At 40.3% G+C, this 19,723-nt stretch overlaps 1 protein-coding gene across 1 annotated transcript in view; it reads left to right on the forward strand.

The window, feature by feature from the left end:
* Positions 1-19,723, forward strand: part of TBC1D9 (TBC1 domain family member 9) — a 386,514-nt gene that overhangs the window by 283,442 nt on the left and 83,349 nt on the right. Inside the window, exons 11-16 of the mRNA XM_085641600.1 lie at positions 6,816-6,933; positions 12,540-12,825; positions 13,386-13,515; positions 15,629-15,727; positions 15,823-15,891; positions 18,391-18,631. Of these exons, the coding sequence (XP_085497726.1) occupies positions 6,816-6,933; positions 12,540-12,825; positions 13,386-13,515; positions 15,629-15,727; positions 15,823-15,891; positions 18,391-18,631 (943 nt within the window). The remainder of the gene's footprint in view (positions 1-6,815; positions 6,934-12,539; positions 12,826-13,385; positions 13,516-15,628; positions 15,728-15,822; positions 15,892-18,390; positions 18,632-19,723) is intronic.

Raw genomic sequence — 19,723 nt, forward strand, 5'->3', positions numbered from 1 at the left:
TACAATGCGCGATTCCTGACTTTGTACTTGTACTAATTCACTCAATCTAAAGAGCTTTAAGCTGGTGGTTTTCAGTATACAGTAACTGACGATTGAAAGACTCCTAAATGGAAGGTGAGTTTCAGTGCTTGATATGGTTGTTTTTCATGTGCATACTGCACAGATGCCAAAATATCCCAAAGTGAGAAGAAGACAAGTACCACAGATAAAAAGATATGCCATAACAAACAATAATGTATTCTACTACAGCACAGCATAATCTAACGTGATTTTACACTGAAAGTATACAGACGTTTCAAGACAAACATTTCTCTTTTTTATTCATTCCAAGTTGGCTGGGGGTGCTGTCGCACCTGCTGCACCCTTAGTTCCAGCCTTACTGGTGGATGCAGCGACTCATTCAAGCAGCCCAGCCTCCTCTTTGGCGCAAGGGCAGCTGCTCTGAGGATGCTGGCTTTAATTAGACAGGCCACAGCAATCTCAGAAGTTTGATTCTGGCCTCTGGACTATGGTGTGGGTCCACGGTCTTGGTGTACAAGAGCACAAGTCCACTGTCCTCTTCTGGTGGCAGTTACTATATCTGGAACGCTGGGGGATCAGTGAGTTGATTAAGCAGATATTGCTTAGAGAAACCCTCAGTGAGAAAGTGAGACCTTCGGGCAGACTCGGGTCAGTTTTGGTTACTCCAGTTGCATAGCAATGGTCACGTGGAAAATAGGCGCCCATCTTCTGGCGGAACGGCAAAATACAGCCATTATTTGGGTGCATTGAACCCCTAACACCCCTGGGTCCCAGTGCCACTGCTGCACTGTTGATAACTGTGCCCTTCGGTTACTCTCTTACAGACAGGCCACATTTCTGGGCCACACCTCTACTCGGCTCAGCAGTTGACCTTCCCCTTCCTTGGTAGACATCTATTGAGTAGCCAGACATGATGTTTCCCAATCTTAGGAGGTCGACAGACTTTCGGGTCACAGTCAGACTCATAGCTCTTCCACAAGATGCACACACTTCAGGTAATTTCTTCTCACCGCTTTGAGACTTGCTGCTTGAGAAACACCAGCCCTTCATCTCACCAGTTTTTCGAGTTCTCTATGGAGCACTGTCTTCTTTTGTCTTTAAGGACTTGCAACGAGAACCAAGTGGGGTTCCCAGACAGGGGCATCCCAGACATGATGATCCCACTGTAAGTGACCGGGAACCAGTTTGGGGCAGCTCCATTTCATATATGTTCTGCAATGCAGACTCCGTCTTTGTGTAAATGTGATGGAACTGTCAGCAGGTAGTGATGATGCTAGCTGTAGGCAGGAGTACCCATAACATGCGCGCAAAGACATGTGGAACCTGGCTGTCATCAGCCTTCCTGAAGTAGCACTGGGGGACAGAAGGGGAAGGCCCTGTCTAGAAGCTTCAGTCCTCTAACATAATCTGCTGATTCACCCCATTCCCTCACCATAAATCTAAAGGGCAGTGCTCAGTAAGGACTAAAATGCAATCCTCTGATAAAAAGGCACCATAGAATTTCTAAAGGTATCCTTGTCTCATCCTCCCACATTTCAGTGTCCAGGGTTACACCCTTCATTTAAAAAATGGGGGCAATACACTTCCATTTCTGAGGAAGCTGTACCGCATCTCTATCTTGTGCGATGTAAAGGCAGGGGCAACCCAAAATGGATCCCATTAGTCTCAGTAATCTTACACTCACATCAATACAGAGTCCTGCTAGCACGCATACTCGAGATTCACATTGGGTCTCAGCTGATGGGTCTGTATGTCTCATACAACTGGAACTTTACATGAGTGGGTCCATTAGGTACCACACTCCTGAATCGAAGAAAAATTTCCTTTCAGTGCTAGATTTATATAAAACTTGTGCTGCCCCACTGCTTAATATTGAAAGTCCAAGACCTGTCTCGCGTCGGCTAACTGGTTCAGAGCTGCACCCTTCCTGGTCTCAGTGCAACGCTCTGGGCCTCAGATTCAAAGTTTAGGGCAATCTTTCAGTATGCACACCTCTGAATGCACATGTGAACTGGGTCACAAGCATTTAGAATATCAGATATCACATGCAGTTGAGGCTCAGCAGGGTTACGCTCCCTTTTATCATGCAGTGGACATTCCTGTTCCAACTTCCACCCTGCCTGGGATGATAGGGTCTATCAAAAGAGTAGCTATAACTAGCTGAGATACAGATCAGGAAAAGCCTATTTAAGACCATAATAGCCAGAATTACTCTATGCTAGGGGACCGTGATAAGGTTGTTGTCTTCCCAAGCAGCATGTGACTGCATAAACTACATCAGAGTTTACTCACTATCCAGTCTCCACTTCAACTAAACAAAATAAATGAAAGAACTGCCAATGTTATTTTGAGCTCATGATTGCAAATTCTTAAAATGTTGCAAGAACCAATAAAGAAGTAATGAAAGTTCTTTAGAAGGTTGCAGGGAATTGATTCTGGGCTTTAACCTTCTTGCCTAGTTAAACTGAGAAGGATTAGCAGTTCCTAAGGCAAGATTATTTTACACAATTACAGTGATCTGAAAAAGGGAGATGTGTTAATCCAGTAAAGCTTGGATTGATTCTTTTCTTTCTGAGCTGGGAGCCAACTGATGTGACTTGAGTGGTGGTTGAACAGGGTCAGTGCCTTGCTGTTTAATATTAAGAAATGTCAGCATAGTGGTAAGCATCACCTGATTTAAACAGAACTGGAGAGCCCTAGACTCCATAGAAGGTGGAAAGCAAACATTTTGATAAAGATATATTCCCCCAGCTCTATCCAAGAGATGACAAAGGTCATTAATTAACTAAAAACTGGTAAAGCTCAGGGCCCAGATGGCTTCTCAACCCTATTTTACAAGACATTTGGAGAATTACTCTGCGATCCTCTTCTTAAAATATACCCCCACTTTGCCGAGATGGGCATGATTTTGGGTATACCTGCTAAGGCCATAATCCCAAACATACCAAAAGAAGTATGAAAAGACCACTATTAACTAAGACCTATGAACCAATATCCCTGATCAATATTGATTGTAAAATCTATGCTAAGATACTTGCCAGCATAATACAACAATATATACCTAAATTGATACATTCCTCTCAGGTGGGTTTCCTAAAAAAATCGCCTTTCCAGAGACAACACTAGACTACTCTGTCATGTAATAGACGAAGCTCAAACTATAACAACGCCAATGGTTGCTATCACATTGGACACTGAAAAACCATTTGACAGAGTGAACTGGAATTACCTTGTTGCAGTGCTATGCAAATTTAACCTTGGCACTTCTTTTATCCAAATGGTCATTGCCCTATACTCTAATCCCAGTGCCAGAGTCTGTGCCGTGGCTTACTCTCTTAAGCCTTCTCCCTGAGCTAAGGCACACTTCAAGGATGCCCACTATCGCCTTCCCTCTTCCTCCTGGCGCTTGAATCCCTGCTAGCAAATATTAGACTCAACAATAGTAATACAGGAGTCGATTCGGAATAACAACAGATAAAATAGCTTCATTAGCAGACGATATTTTGATAGTAACGGAGAAAGCTGACCAATCTGTCCCACAAATAAGGAATTCTATAGCCGATTTTGCCAAAACCTCTGGATACACCCTCAACAATCTAAATCTGAAGTTATCTTATTAAATAATATAGGCTCCAAGACCTATTGGGAGACTCCAGTCAGGCTTGGCAGCTGCATCATATCAAATACCTCAGTCTTGATTTCTCTAACAATATCATCAATTCGCTCAGCCACAACAAATCGATGACTCTCAAGAAAGTAACAGACTTACTAGATGGCTGGTCACCAAAACATTTTATATGGTGGGGAAGGATAGAAACAGTGAAAACTATCTTTGCACCGATCATAAATTATTTAATCAGTATGTTACAACAAACCCTTTCTGACAAAGTTTTGAAGAAAATAGACAGCCTCATTAACAAATTCCTATGGCAAGGAAAAGCCTAGAATCTCCCTTAAAAAAACTAAGGATACTCAAAAACCTGGGAGGGGTCAATTTACCCAACTTTACAACTTATCAAACTGCTTTCTTATTCAATAAAGGCACCCACTAGCTAACCCGGAGGGCGGACTACACACCAGAATGGCTAGATCTTGAAACCTCAATCATTCCCTTTGGGCATCTTATTTCATTCATCTCGATGGGGAAAGTAACGCTGCTGCGCTCCAAATACATCATAATCGACACAAAAGAGGCCTTACTAAAAATTGACTCTTATAGAAAAAAAATACGTACATCTAACCTAGCCTTCATATGGAATAACCCTAGGATGAAATTGGATGGCTTTCTGATCCAATGGGAGGAGTGGGCCTCACGAGAAATTTTCACAGTTAACCAATTACGTTCAAACAATCTCCCACTCTCATTTGCGAACTTACAACACACATATTACCTACCTAATTTGGATTTCTATAACTCTCTAAAACTCAAAGCCTGCATCCAGAAACTTTTTACACAGATAAAACACCATTGATACCTCAGTTTGCTAGCACACTAATCCAACCAGAACATGAGATCTCCAGAGTATATAAATATTTAAGCCCAACATCCCCATAACCCATGAAACCCATTCGTGAAAATAGGACCAGGGATTGCCTTACACTTGGGAACACTAAACAATGGACCAAAATCCTAAACTCCTCCTTTCTGCACAAGATTACCCTGGTCCTGCCTCAAACTAAATTTATGCTGATCCATTGAAACTTTTGGACTCCCTCCCGCCTATGTAAACGAAGAGAAACACCCACAAGTTGGCACTGCAATCAAGGCAGTTGGCAACATATCACACATGTTCTTCCACTGCCTATCCCTAAAAAAGTACTGGGACAATATATTCAAATTCGTCAGCACACTGTTTCGAATTCATCCCCGTAGGGAATACAACTTCCTCCTTACAGGCCCCTTAGACTCAAATCTAAATAAGGAGGAAGATCGATATTTATTGGATCTTTCACTCAAACTATCGTGTAATCTCATCCTTAGCAACTGGAAAAATACGGCTACTATTACATCAAAAGCCTGGAGAAAGCGGATCTCTTTTATTGGGGTGCCGATAGCATTTCACTTCAGACTACCCCCAGGAAAGCAAAATCAAAAGCAATTTGGTCCACACAAGACAACTTTACAAAACCCTCATAAGCGATGCATCCTTCAACCTTATTTTGCGCATTAGAGAGCTCATGATAACATTTATAGAGGTAAAAGAAACACAGTTTACAACATCACTATAGTAGCCAGTCTCCAACCTGTCTAGTGCAAGCTGCAGTTATGATCCATCATTGTTCTCTTATCAGGAATTTGCTTAGCGATATGCACCCGTAGGTTACTTATATTATTATTATTATTACTTTCCTGCTTCCTTTTTATTTCATTTGTTGTTTTATGTTGTACTATGTTGTTGTATTATGTAATGTTTATTTTTATTGATCCCTTTTCAATGACACATTTGATCATACACAAAAACGCGCCAGACTCCATGGACTAATTCACTTTTACAGACTATATGTATGGGACGGTCAAGGCAAGCCGCAATGAATTTTTGTATCCCATTTCCATACATGGAGTGATGTATTTTCACCTACATGTACTTTTTTCTTTTTGCTTTTACTGCTATAAAATCCAATAAAGATTTTGTCAATAGTAATGATGACTGGAGAAGCAGCTGCTATTGATAAAACGGAAGATACAACATATATTGGCTGGACGTAGGTAAAGTAGGTCATTACACAACTGTTTAGCTTCTTTAAGTTATAGCATGATAATGAGTGATAATGATATATTAACAAATATATGGTGATTCTTTCTCATTCCCTCTGGCCGTACCACAAAGCATGGTCAAATTCTGTTCATCACTAGATGTAAGGTACTTTACACCATCTCCAAAATGTTAATATGTCACTGCATTTACGTTCCAATGTATCAATTGGAGTCTAATTACTAATAAAAAGCATAGATTCCTTATTTAAGGGTGGCTTTTTCCACGGGCATGTCTGGTCTATGAAGTCAATTGTGTAATGGTTCTTTCTCAGCAAGCTTTCTATAATGCTTAGGGTGAACTTCTGCGTTTGATGCAATTGCGATTTTATGTCAATGTATTTAAGACCCCCAGGGATCTGACATTTGTGGATGGGGTGCAGATGGGGGTGTGGATGTGACCGAAAATAGGGCAAGCGGTGCGCACATGGGCAATGGAATTCCCTATCATGTGAGACTTGTAGATCCCGTTGTTAAGCATTGAGCTGAAAAAATACTTTCTGCTATATATTTAAGAACACATCTAAAATCCATTACTTCTCAACATGAGGACAGCTGCCTGAATGTTCTGATTTGCTCTTGCGTGGGTTCCAATTGCTGGGAAAAATGAAATATGGCCCGGGGGCATAAGAAACGGTAGTTATTCCAGAAAGTCTAACGTAACCCTTTTCTACTGTAATGATTTGATTGAATCTATTCTTGTCTCACCAAGTGTTGGTAAGTTCACCCCACTTTGTTATGAATCAGGTGAATACTGCATATGATAACAAAATATTGCCCTCTATTTGTTAGAAAGTGTATGTTGTCTTTGCTAAAGGGACTTTCCTGTATGCACTTAAATACCATAGGTCTGAGTTAAACTTGTACCCTAGGGTGAAAAGCACAAATTCGCCCAAGTGTGCAGTGTGTTCTACTGTTAGCGTTCATGGAGATGAACACGATCTTCCAAACATTGACACTGGCACTCACAATCTTACCTTCTTCACTTAATATGAAATGTCAATATTTTATATGCCTGAATAAGTCTGGTCTTTCTTTGTAGGCCATGAACATTGTTACATCGGTTTTGCTTCTCTATGCCAAAGAGGAGGAGGCGTTCTGGCTGCTTGTTGCCTTATGCGAGAGGATGCTTCCAGATTACTACAACACAAAAGTTGTCGGTAAGTAAATAAATGCAACATCTAGAAAACTGTCAACATGTCTCATCTAAAATTCACTTTTGACATTTGGTTGACAAATAAAATGTTCAGCAATAACAGAATATGAATTTGTGAGTACAGGTTTTGGGTCACACTGCCAGCTAAAGAGATTAGGAAATGTAGGCTTACGTTTCTATTGAAAAATGGTTAAAAGTAGGAAAAGAGAAAAATAACTTGCATACTTTGAAATGGTATGGTAGCGAAACAGCCTATTTTTTTCTCATGTTGAATTACTAATCTGAAGGAGATGCTGTTCTCTACTTTTTGCACTCTGTTTTTATCAGTGGACAAATGCCGGCTAACTGTGTGCGGATAAAATACGGCCACAGTCCAGAGGAAAAATAAAAATCCTACCGCTGCGTGATGGGAGCCCTAAGAAGAGACATCAAACGGAAGACCTGGAACAAACTGATGTGACCTACTGAGAATCCCTAAGCTAGTTGCAACCTGAAACAAACCAAGTCACTACTTCATTAGTGAACTAGATTTGGTGCTCAACATTTTAATTCACCTCAATTAAAGGAAGGACATCATGGACTATGAAAATGTAGTGACATCCTAAGAGCTTTAACAGATCATTCTGAGCTATTACCTTACGAGAGGCTGATTGGCCTGGCAGATGGGACATGTGATTGGGAAAAGGGTCTACCTGTCATGAGGATTGCCAAGTCAATTGGGAAAGGAACTTTTTCTTCAACATGATAAGCATTACATTTACACCTGTATCCATAATGTCAGAAATCGTTCTCTTGATACGGGGCACTATTCAAGGCATTTCGGCAGCTTTGGTGTCTGTAAATGAGAATCAAGCACTTCACAAGAATCTGCTTAAGGGGTTTACCTCTTAAAAGAGGTCAAATCAGTACTGCCTGCTAGGGTTCAGTTGCAATCTATGACTCTCCTCATAAAACCAGCATTATCTGATAACCTTTCAGAAGTGTATACTGGAAGGAAGTAGTAATCTTGTTCTTTGAGCTCCAGCCCCTCAGTATACATCTCCCTGCAGCCAGTGTTGATAAAAATGAGTGGAGAGGGTTTGAGACTTATTTTCTCACAGCATTTAATAACTCAAAATTGTTATGGATGGAGAGTCGGGGAAAAAAGGAGAAGCGCAAGGGAATCTGAATTCCAGAAGGTGTAGCAAACATAAAACTCTGAAAAACCTCCACACGGACAGCTGTTCCCAGTTCTTAGGTGAATATTAATTTAAAGGTTTAAACATGGAAATATTGATCGAGAGTACCTACAAGCTATGTCAACTTTAATACAGACTGGAACTTCAGGTGCACAAAAAATATCTGTTATTAAAGTGTCACTTTGCGTCATTCAGACTAGCAAGAGGCAAAAGAGTGAATTTTCCCATGTAAAAAAACCAAACAATTATTTTAGAGGTAGCAGGGTCCACATGCCAAACTTAAGAATGGGGTCACAAAAGCACCCTTTGAATAGGAATAATCTTACCATATATTTTGACATTTACAAAACAGGGACAAGCACCCAGTAATTACAACCATTAAATTGATCATCCTTCCTTACTCAATTAAAACAACTGCCAGTGTTAAAGGAAATAGCATCAAAGGACTTGCATCTGGTTGGCTCCGTAAGAAATGTTCATGGAGAAGAAGTCACTAGAGTTGTGTTTTCCTCACTAATGGCCAAGAGCATAGTAAAAAGAGCATCCCATCAAGTGCAGTATCTTAGAATTCAAATCATGCTGGGGTAACTCAATCATGGAGACTCTCCAGGAGATCTTTCATTAAAGCAATCAAGCAATCAGCACTGACAAGCAGGACACCAATACTGAATCACTTTCAGAAATGGAAAACGTAGGTATAGTAATTTATAATAGAGATAACATCTTTGTGTCTGTGTGAGAGTCTGTTCTTTACATCAATCAGTATGCTATTCTATTGCAAATTGTCCAGAATGTAATGATTATTCCCACTTAAGTCACATTGTATGGTATGCAGGACAGTCCAATCATCTAAGTTTCATAGTATGGTAAATTTTTGGTTTTGTTAAAGAGAGGGGGTATTTGCCAGATGTTTTGGTGCATAATGAATTTTTATTACTGGTGGAGACTTGGCTGTGAGAGCTTCTCAATGTTGAAGGCCTTTCAGTAATAAGTAAAGAAGTAATTGGGAAAAACAGATGGCGGCTGTCAGGAGGGATGTTAATTCCTGTGACGATCAAAATAGCATGGATTTGTAAAATTATTCCTTCTGGATGTTCCAGGTTTTACTGAGCTTATTCTCTTTGTATTCAAAGAATTAAACCCAAGCAATAATCATGATAAATTCGTATATAAATTCTGTGGAAGCAACCTCTGTAGAAAAATGCAGGCAGTTACTTAAATATTACACAACTATGTTAAGTAAACATTGTGCATTCTCATTGTTAATTGTTCCCAGTGATTTTAATATAAAATGTAACTCTTCAATGGTGGATCCCACTATAATGGCTCTTTACATGCATATAGCATTCCTTCATCTGAGTTTCCCCCCCGGTTGTGAATTCAAAATCTGCTTTAGAGTGGAGCCATCTGCTAGCCTCACTAGGGCTGGTTGGGCAAGAGATACACAGCCCTTTTGATATTCTGGACAGACCTACTTTTTGATTCAGCTCCTGAAAAAGTCCTATTGATTATATTTGTGTTCTGTCTTTGCATTGCCATATTTGTCATAGGTTTAAAGTTCTCCATCATATAGGTAGCGATTGTCTGTTAATTTCTTATTGAGGTCTTCCCGCTTGGAAGCTTATGTTCTTCAATACCTGTGGAGTGGCTGTGAAGTTTAACAACCTGCTTGGATGTGAATTTGATAATGCAGCTTTCCAGATGCAAAATTCTGCTTTTGATATAGATAATTTTCAAATTGCGGATGATAAGCTAATCTTGTATGGAAATACAGTTGAGAGTTACAGCATGTTTTTGGTTCCTTAAAATTATGTATGATATCTAAAAGTACTCCGGTACAGACAGCCTCTAGACATCAAAAATGGCTTGATAGTATTTGTCAACAGCTAAAAAGCAAACTGAGGAAACTGCAGATAAGGGCAAACTGTGAGCATGATGTGAGTGCCATCGTAAAAGCAAGAACTGTTGCAGTACAATATAGGAGTCAATGAGAGGGGAAAAAAGCAAATGTTTTACTGATCCAAACTGCTGGTAAATGTAATTTATTCAGTTAAACTGAAATCATTTTGTTTTTTAGTCTAACGGGGCTCATTAAAACTGACAAATTGGATTCCTTTTATAGTACTGAAGGACAACTGGATTGCTCACCTGATAAACCGCCATGGCTGTTGGGATGAAAATTGTAAGGATTTAACTTTTGTGTCTGATAAGGAAGCAATCAAATACAGTTTTTAGTCTAAATTTAGTAATATCAGTAATTCAATTAATTTGAACATTGCCGCAGGACCAGATAACCTCCCGGCAGTGATCTTAAAATCAGAGGTAAAATGGTGGGCCCAAAAATTATTTCCCGTTTTTTTCAATGTGTGTCCAAAACCACATTTTCCCCAAACTGGAAGGGCTTGACTGTGAAGCCTGTATTTACAATAAGTGACCCCAGTCTTCTGATGTATATAAAAATGTAATGGATGGAACGTTTTCATTAATCTCAGTTAGTTACTCAAGGCCGCAGTCCATTGTTATTTTGCATACCATGCCACTTTAGCTTGGACCCAGCCATACGCAAATCAGCCTTGACCCTGCTCCAACCAATGGGAACAGTTCAGCCCGAACTGACATACCAGGTCCTTCCTGACTTAGAACACATGCAGTCCAGGACTGGTGTGAAAATCATCTTACACCATATGCTGCTGGGCCAATAAAAGCAATTTAATTCCACTAGAACAAGTTGGCTTTAGGAAGAGCCACTTAGCCATCAACCACTGCTTTGCACGTTGGGCACTAGCACAGAAGTCAATGGAACAAGTGGGAAACTTAATTGGCTGTTTTGTTGTCTTCCATACAGCTTTTGACCTGGTCAAAAGTGCACATTTATGCAAGAAACCAACAGATTACAGAGTCTCCAGGTCTTCTCTCAGTCCTCTGTGCCCTTCATCCACCCAATTGGCACAGGTTTAGGTAGATCTCTCTTACCATCAGGCACAAAATATTGGGATCTAGAGGGCCTCAAGCAAGGATGTGTTGGGGTCCCTAAGACATTCTCTTAATATTTGCCAGATCTACCTTTCAAACTTTGTGAACCAAACTCCTTTCCACTTAAAATAGATTGGGCTCCTGTTCTCTGCCTGCTCTATGGTAATGAACTTGTGTTAATGCATTATACTTCCTTATTGCTTCTAAGGAAATTTGTAGCTTTGCAAACTTACTGTAGTCAAATTCACTTGATAGTAAATATAGGAAAATTAGGGCAATGATTTTTGTTCCGAAAATACAAAAAAATGTGTTGGTCTCCAAATCATACAGTGAAATGCACAAGCTTCTACACATATTTAGGCACAATCTTCACTATGGCTTTAAATTGGTCAGAACATTTTCATTTGTCTTCAAGAAGGGCCTGGGAGTTTGTGGAGGTTTAGTAAGGTTTAATCCCTAATACAAAGGGTTATTGTTGGCTCTACTAATATTAGATTTTAGAAGTAAAGTCCCTCCAGTGGTTCTCTGTGGAGCACAATTGTCTGGTGATCTAAGGGTTTCCTGGTTGATCGCTTAGGGAAGCACATGTAAGCGTTTTAGCGCCTTCCACCAAATGAGTCAGTCTCTCTGAGTTGTGAGCTGGGGCAAGCCTTGTGGCACATAATGGCAGGCAACACATTTTTAATGTTTGTGCAATCTCTGTTGAGTAGGTTCTAAATAAAAGTTAATGCAGGCATTTGAAGGAGATTAGATTCAAGACTCTGACAAATATTGGAACAAACAAATCCTAAATCAGATAAATAAATTGAATCTGAAATATGTTTGTACATGTATTATTTGATTGAGGGCTTAGATATTGAAAGGAAGGCTTGGTATAAACCCTTTGTTTTTCTTTCCAGGTGTGGCTTCCAATTTGAAATCAAACGAGGAGAAATGTTTGTGTGCTTTAAATTTTACATGCACAATTGCCCATGTGTTATGGGATTATTTACTGTTTCGACCACAGCATCATATATTTTTTAAACTTTTCTTTTAAAAAAAAATCGAAACTGACTTGCCCATTCACAGTGAAATGCATAATAGGGACTTTGCAATTTAGCTGTGTCATTATTGTTATCTGTAAAAAAGATTCTAAGAACACCTTTTTAGTTTTTGTTAATGGTGATAAATTTGCTTTACAGAGAAATTGTATAAATGAACAAATACTTAATCTTATTTTATCTAAATATTGAATCAAGTTTTGATTGTGTCACTTCACACTGTTTGATGTTATTTCAAATACAAAATCTTCCAGTGTGTCTGATTAAAATTAATATTTTAGCAACATACTTACCAGTAGGAAGTGCCCTTTATGAAATTAGGAGTCAGAAGTGTATCCCTGATAAATTGGACCACTTTGTACGCCTTTGTGAACAATAGGTAACTACCATCTGGCGTCTTTTTCTCTTTCCACTCACAGGAGCCCTGGTAGATCAAGGGGTGTTTGAGGAACTTGCTGGAGACTATGTCCCCCAGCTCTACGACTGCATGCAGGACCTGGGGGTCATCGCCACCATCTCCTTGTCTTGGTTTCTCACACTGTTCCTCAGTGTCATGCCCTTTGAAAGTGCAGTGGTGGTGGTGGACTGCTTCTTCTACGAAGGTATCAAGGTGATCTTCCAGCTTGCGTTGGCTGTGCTAGAGGCCAATGTGGATAAGCTTCTGGAGTGCAAGGATGACGGAGAAGCCATGACCGTCCTTGGAAGGTAATAATGGACATACAGGTTTGGCGTCAAATCGCTCACTTTGTTTCTTTGTTCTGAACCACTGTCTGTACATAAATGCGTCCATTCCCAGCAACAGCAGCTGTATCAAGGCAAGTGGTGGATGTTAGTCTGGCTAAATGAGTGGTGACAGGAGTATACAGACTGTTCACATCAGTCTGGGATAGCAAGAACCCTATAAGAGACTGACTGGTAATGCCGCTGCCAGTGCAGTAATCTGGTGGATGATTGGAGAATCTGTCCAGGTGAAGGGCATTGTCCTTAGATAGATTGTGTGGTAGGATACTGTTTTCTGTAGCCTTGCACATCTGCTGGTGCCCTTTGTGGAGTGGGCCAGAATAGGTTCAACCAATTATTTATTTGCAAGAAATTGAACCATTTTGGTCTTGATGGCAACCAAAGTTGTATTTTCTTATTCAGATTTGTTTGAATGTTAGCCAAACAATGTCTGTTGCATTCATCGTCTGTCTGTTTCTTTTTCACTGATGACCCAGAGTTTGTTTACTGACTCACTAGTTTTTATGCTGTTTTATGGTTCTCAGGTACTTGGATAGTGTCTCAAACAAAGACAGCACTCTGCCTCCCATCCCGCACCTGCATTCACTCCTGAGTGATGATGTGAAGCCGAGTCAGGAGGTAGATATCTTCAGACTCATCCGAACCTCCTATGAGGTAAGCCTTAGAGCAAGGCTCGTGCAATTTGGTTTATGAGGATGATGCTCAAAGTACAACATTTGGTGTCAATTGTTCTTGGTTCAGATATTGAATAGGTCTGTTACATCAGTGGACAGGTTTTCTTGTAAAAAACAAAAGATTTGTGTGCTTATGCCTTTCACGCCATGCAGACAGTAGAACATACCTTCCCTCATCTGTGAGTCATGCCCAAGATCCAGGCATCTACCACACTTTTCATAGCACATCTGGATTATGCAAATGGACTGTACTTTTGGGTTTTACTTTCAGCTTTGTCAAAGCTACAAATCATGCAGATCGCAACAGTGAGACGATTCCTACACTTTAACTTCAGTGACCTTAAGTCTCTGGCCTTAAAAGCTCTTCGATTTCTTTACTTCTTCATTACACTCAAAGGCCGTCAATTGGAAGAGTCCAGCCAAATAAAGAACAGAAAAGACCTGTGCGGTCCAGTCTGCCACAACTAATCAGCCCGCCTTACAACAATAATCAAATAAGTGGTACCTCTTTCTCCTTTGCAGTTGCTCCATTCTGGAACTCCCTTTCAGCAATGATAAGAGCTCCTAAATCCACTGAGAGTTCAAGAGGCTGTTAAAGACCTGAGTCATCCCTAGATGCAGTCACAAGGAATGGTACTGATCAGACTCAGATTATCACTCACGCTAAGGATACAAAATGAACTAGCCATATATCTTTGCTGGCTAAAATATGCAAAAAACATGCCCTGGCTTTTTCATCACACCTGCAAGCAATGCAAGAGGCTGCGAAGGATTGCCCGATATAGTCATCTACAAAAGGTCACTAAAGAAGCCACTTCAGATGAAGCTCACATTTATTCTAGATCAGTATGGCTGGCTTTAATTAGATCATTTTACAGGAACATTGCTTTGAAGAATGAGAACATGGAACACGTAGGAAATTATAACACTGAGCTGATAATCCAACTCTGATAAAGTCTTTTAATAATAAAATGTGATAAAATGCTACCACAATCATCTGGGTAACTTCTGAATGTTCATTACAAGTGCTGTGCATTCAGGCATGATGACTCTTACACGCATGCTTGCAGTACATTAGATTGTGCTAGCCTGATCACAGGCCAGACTGCCCTCATGACCCTTGCAAAACCACTACACAACAGAATTTACTGCCACATAAATTAAATCTTGCAGGACCAAATACATAAGCTATCTTGGAAATTTGATTTCATAAGAGATTTAATGGAAGATTGGATGGCGCTTTCATGAGAACTTTATATAACAAATTGCTTCACAGAAGACTCATGAAATATATGACAACTGGATGATAAACAGCATGAAACATTGTAATTTCTTATGCATGGCAAAGTTTCTTTCTAATGTTGTATGGCGGAGTAGCATGCTACTGCTCCGCAGAGCAAGTCGGGGTCTTTTTAGGTAAGAAGACGCTGTACAAATGCTATTAAAATACAATACAATACTCTGCCACTTTTTATTTTTCTAAGACTTGTGTAGCTACAAAACGTACTTCAAGTGTAGAATTTAACTTAAGAAACTGTCAAATGTATTTAACTTGTCATATTTATTAAACTCTGAAAAAAATATATAAGTTTATATTGCTAACGACACAATGTATTCACATATTTCATTTGAAAGGCCAAACTGTTTTTGTAGAATCAACAGATGTGGTTTGTTTGTTTAAGGTAGGTAAGGAATTTGGACAAAATATTTTTTTTATTAACATTGTCTGCCTTATCCATCAAAGCTCGCACATATAGCTTGCACTTGTAGCTAGTTTTGCCATTATCAGTGTCTTCCAGTTTTACATGACTATTCTGCACACCTTATTTCTGTTTCATACACTTTGTGATGATTCTCTACTTTCTACTGATGTGGGTGTTTTAGATTCAGTAATGATTTTCTTGTCAGTTGTAATTAATCTAAGAACGTTGGATGGATTAATTTTATTTACAATGCTCTGTACAATATGTTTTTAATCTGCATTCTAAGAATACCACGGCAATAAATATTTCTTTATGTTCAGAAGTTATCAAAATATTGCTGCTTTTAAAAGTGGCAATTAGGCATATAATATATTTTAATGCCTTGTTTAGAAATTTGGATCTATCCGAGCTGATCTGATCGAACAGATGAGATTCAAGCAAAGGTTGAAGGTGATCCAGACACTGGAGGATGCCACAAAGCGGAATGTGGTAGGTGGAGAATATCTGGGGTAATGCTCAGGCTGGGAAAGGGAATGTGGCACCTGGGTGAATCTTAAAGCCCATGTCTCTTTTGTTTCAAAAAGGTGAGAACTATTGTGACCGAGACGGCATTCACCATAGATGAGCTGGAAGAACTCTACGCGCTCTTTAAGGTAAGTAGCAGGTCACCAATGTGACAACTTCCTACACATGAACTGGCAGGTCTATCTCTCATCCTTACTCATATGTATCATGTCTGTTTTCTAGAATGGGTGTCTGTTTTCAGTCACTGATGGTGCTAAACAGTTTAAAAGCAAATACTAGGTGACATACAAACATGACATCCACCCTTCGGAAATGATAGAAAGCGCAACATGCAAGGCTCACTCGCATACATGCAAATAATAGAACCAACCCCTAAACCAAAGACACCCGAGTACCTTGAGTACAGTCAGAAAAATCTACACTGAAAGGCACTAGTGTAGAATGCTGCAATTATAACCTTTTGATGTCATTTTCACAGGAACTGCACATTAAACCTTGATGGTTTTTTGCCATCCAAACTAACTTAAAGTTAATGCGTCTATGATCTGTACTTAAAATGTATATTATTACCACACAGAATATAATTTCAGACTGTGATTTGCACAGACCTTTTCTAAACAGAATGTTTATATTTGTCATTGAATGTTGAGAAGTAATATCAATGCACGCCTTTCATTAGTAAATAGTGTTCAAAATGAACAATTATCCTTTCCAACAGAAGCTGCATTTTCCGAACCGTACAATTCTAAGTGATAAAATATTACCTGAAAACCAAATCTGTTGAAAAGACATTGGAAGTAAACCCTGAGCCTTGAAAGCCACCACTAAACTGTGTAGATTTGGCGGTGGCTCGCATGCCCCGTCCTCAGACCAATAACACAACTGGCCAGTTTGAGGCTGGTCTGATATTACTCAGACAGTCACAGAGGTGGCCTGTACAGTTTACTTTAATTTAGTCCAGCTCGCATGGCAAACCAGTAATGAAAAACAGATCCGCCATTTTAAGAAGTCCTATTCCGGTGTATGTGTCCTTATTACCAGCGAGGTTGTCATATGACCGAGCCCAGAGGCTGATTTTTTTCCTTTGAGCCCAGATTAAATTAACTTCAGATATACATTTTTCGTTGCGATGGACCCGCTGTGGAAATTGCAGCAACAGAAGAGGTCCTCTCCTGGGGAAGCTGCTTGCATGTACAGAAGGTGAAATCTTGTGTTCATATGTCCAACGTTCACATTTGTCAACAATGACGGTGGAATGGAATGCCTCTCAGAGAACTTCCCTGCAGATAAGAAGGATTACCTCAAATCGTTCCAGCCCTCACTTTTTTTGTTGTGTTTTGTTTGGTTCTACCACTCAATTGTGGTAGAACCAGGACTGCTTTTTACTAGTTGTAGACATCTTTTGGGGGATGCCGGGGGTCGCAGCTACGTCCCTTGGCTTGTCCCTTGCGACCCTGACACTGTCTTTGCGACCCACTTTCCTGGTTTTCTGTCAATTTTTTTTAATTTCACAAATAGTGAATAATATTATTCACGGTTAGTGTAATAAAAACTGCAGTGCAATTAGTTGGAATATGACCCTATCTGTCAGCTTAGATAAGTAAAAAAAAATATTTGTAATTATGTATGTTGTATACGTGCTTGCGGGTCAGTGTGTTTATGTGAGAGTGTGTGAATGTGTGTATGTATAAGCATGTGTGTGAGTGAAAGTAAAAGCCGAATGGTGTCTGAAGTCACTTCTGCTACCCCTGGTATGCGGGTGAATTGACGTCCATGCTAGGGGTATGGAAGAGTCATGGACTGGCACCCTAAATTGTTTTTAAACTTCAGTAGCTTTGCAAAGTACAGAAGCAGCCGCAGTAGCTTATAGATGCCTGTGCAATCCTTACCTGCGGATGAAGAAACTGGAATGACTGAGCACCCTGCTACACAAGGGGTACCCTGCTACCTACACATTTCTTGGATAGTGCACCATTTTGTTGTCAACAGTTGTTCCGCCGAGACATCTTATGGTTGTTGCCTGATCACCCAATGTTTGCAGTAGTGCCCCTGGCAGGGGCTGTTAGGGTCATTCCAGGTAGGGAATCACCTGACAGCCATGCTGTATAGCAGAAGACAAGCCTCCTGCACTTGTCCTCACCTTTAAATGGCTTGATTTAGCTTCTACATATGCCCTGATGCTCTCACATAAATCAATGTTCGTTGATGTAGTCTGCGGTGCATCATGCACTTATTATATGTGCCCTCTTTTGCTTTCTGGCTTGCTTGGGGTCTTGGAGCTTGTCATCGGCCATTCCCTCAAGGCATACATGAAGCCCTTTGTTGGTGGTGGATCATAAAATCATGACTGTTTGGAGTAATGTACAGATTGTGTCTATTCCCTTAGCTGGACTCAGTAAGGGTATCTGTACTTTTGCATTCTTGAGCGAGTATCAGATGATGGTCCCTTGCGGAAAAGGATGTAGGAAAGTGCAGACGCCATAATATCCCTACCTAAGGCAACAAAGCACATTTGTTGACCCTGTACACCATGCACACACTGCCATGCTTGAGTTTTCTTATTGAATTCCACAAGTCACAGCCTTCAAGTAAGGCCTCTAATGCTTCCCTTTGTTCCCTGTTTTCAGGCCGAGCATCTGACCAGCTGCTACTGGGGCGGCACTATCAACGCCACGGACCGCAACGACCCAAGCCTCCCCTACCTGGAGCAGTACCGCATCGACTTCGAGCAGTTTAAGGGGATGTTTGCGCTCCTCTTCCCGTGGGCCTGCGGGGCCCATTCGGATGTGCTGGCAGCCCGCGTATTCAGGCTTCTGGCCGAGAACGGAGATTCCCTGATCAACTTTCGGGAGTTCGTCTCTGGGCTTAGTAAGTCGAAGTGATGAGCAATTGGAAAACACTCTTCTTGGAACAGTACTTTTGATTTAGACAAAGGCTTGTTTCGGGTCATGATACACACTTATTTATTTATTTCATTGATTTGCCAATGCCTGGCTTGTACCAAAGGGACAAAGTTTAACCCTAGGATGCTTTCCTCGATCTTAGCTATCACTATGGTGGAATTATGAAACAGCAAAGGCCTATTCCTGAAATAGTATTTTTGTTGTGCACTTTATCAGAATTGCAGACTGTGGAGGTTTTAAATTTCTGAATTATTACGTTATTGGCCACTGCCGAGGGCTACATCTGACATCCGTTTGAGTGATCGGCCCAGGCCACAGTTGAGAGCTTATACCTAGGGGTGGGTCTTTAGCGACCAGTATAGTCCGAGGCAGAATGGCTGCGATGCTCTCAGAACATTACACTTACTAAAAGTAGAATGTTGTCAATTAAACAGGGAAAAACAATGCATTGGAATGTTAGAGTAGAAGGCCTACACCAACCATTATTGGCCCTCTGCCACTCCATTGTCTTCAGTGGAGCTCTCAGCATTCCCATGTTCTAAAACCGCTACAAGTTTACTTGTTCTTCTCACTTACTAAATAGCTTGTGATTGTTTAGATCCTGGCTAATCACGGTTGTAGAATTATTTTACCATTGTTATAACTCAGTAACACCATTAGATTTAAAATGCGTGTTATCTATTTATAGTATCAATTGAATTCAAAACTTTATTTAGGCAGTTTGAACCATCAAAGCTTCACAAGACAGTTGGGTACATTAAAATGGGATTACAAACTACAACGATAAAGCAATGCAAGTCTGTAAAACTAGTTTTAAGCATAACAACTAACATTCTTTTAAAATCGAGATGTGAGGGCTGGCTTGGTTATTGTGGCCTTGTTTGGTAGCAAAGCATTTCTATTGCAAAAATGTTCATAGAAAGGAGCAAAGTGCACAGTGCGAGTTGTAAAGTCACAGCACGACCAGTGAGGCAAGGCATTTCTCATATAGCCTTGAAACCCATCTACCAGCATTAAAGGCCTGCTTCGACTTGGGCCTTTGACAAGGGAAGCGGGC

This window comes from Triturus cristatus, chromosome 2_2, assembly GCF_964204655.1.
Source record: "Triturus cristatus chromosome 2_2, aTriCri1.1, whole genome shotgun sequence".
In the NCBI taxonomy this organism is placed as follows: domain Eukaryota; kingdom Metazoa; phylum Chordata; class Amphibia; order Caudata; family Salamandridae; genus Triturus; species Triturus cristatus.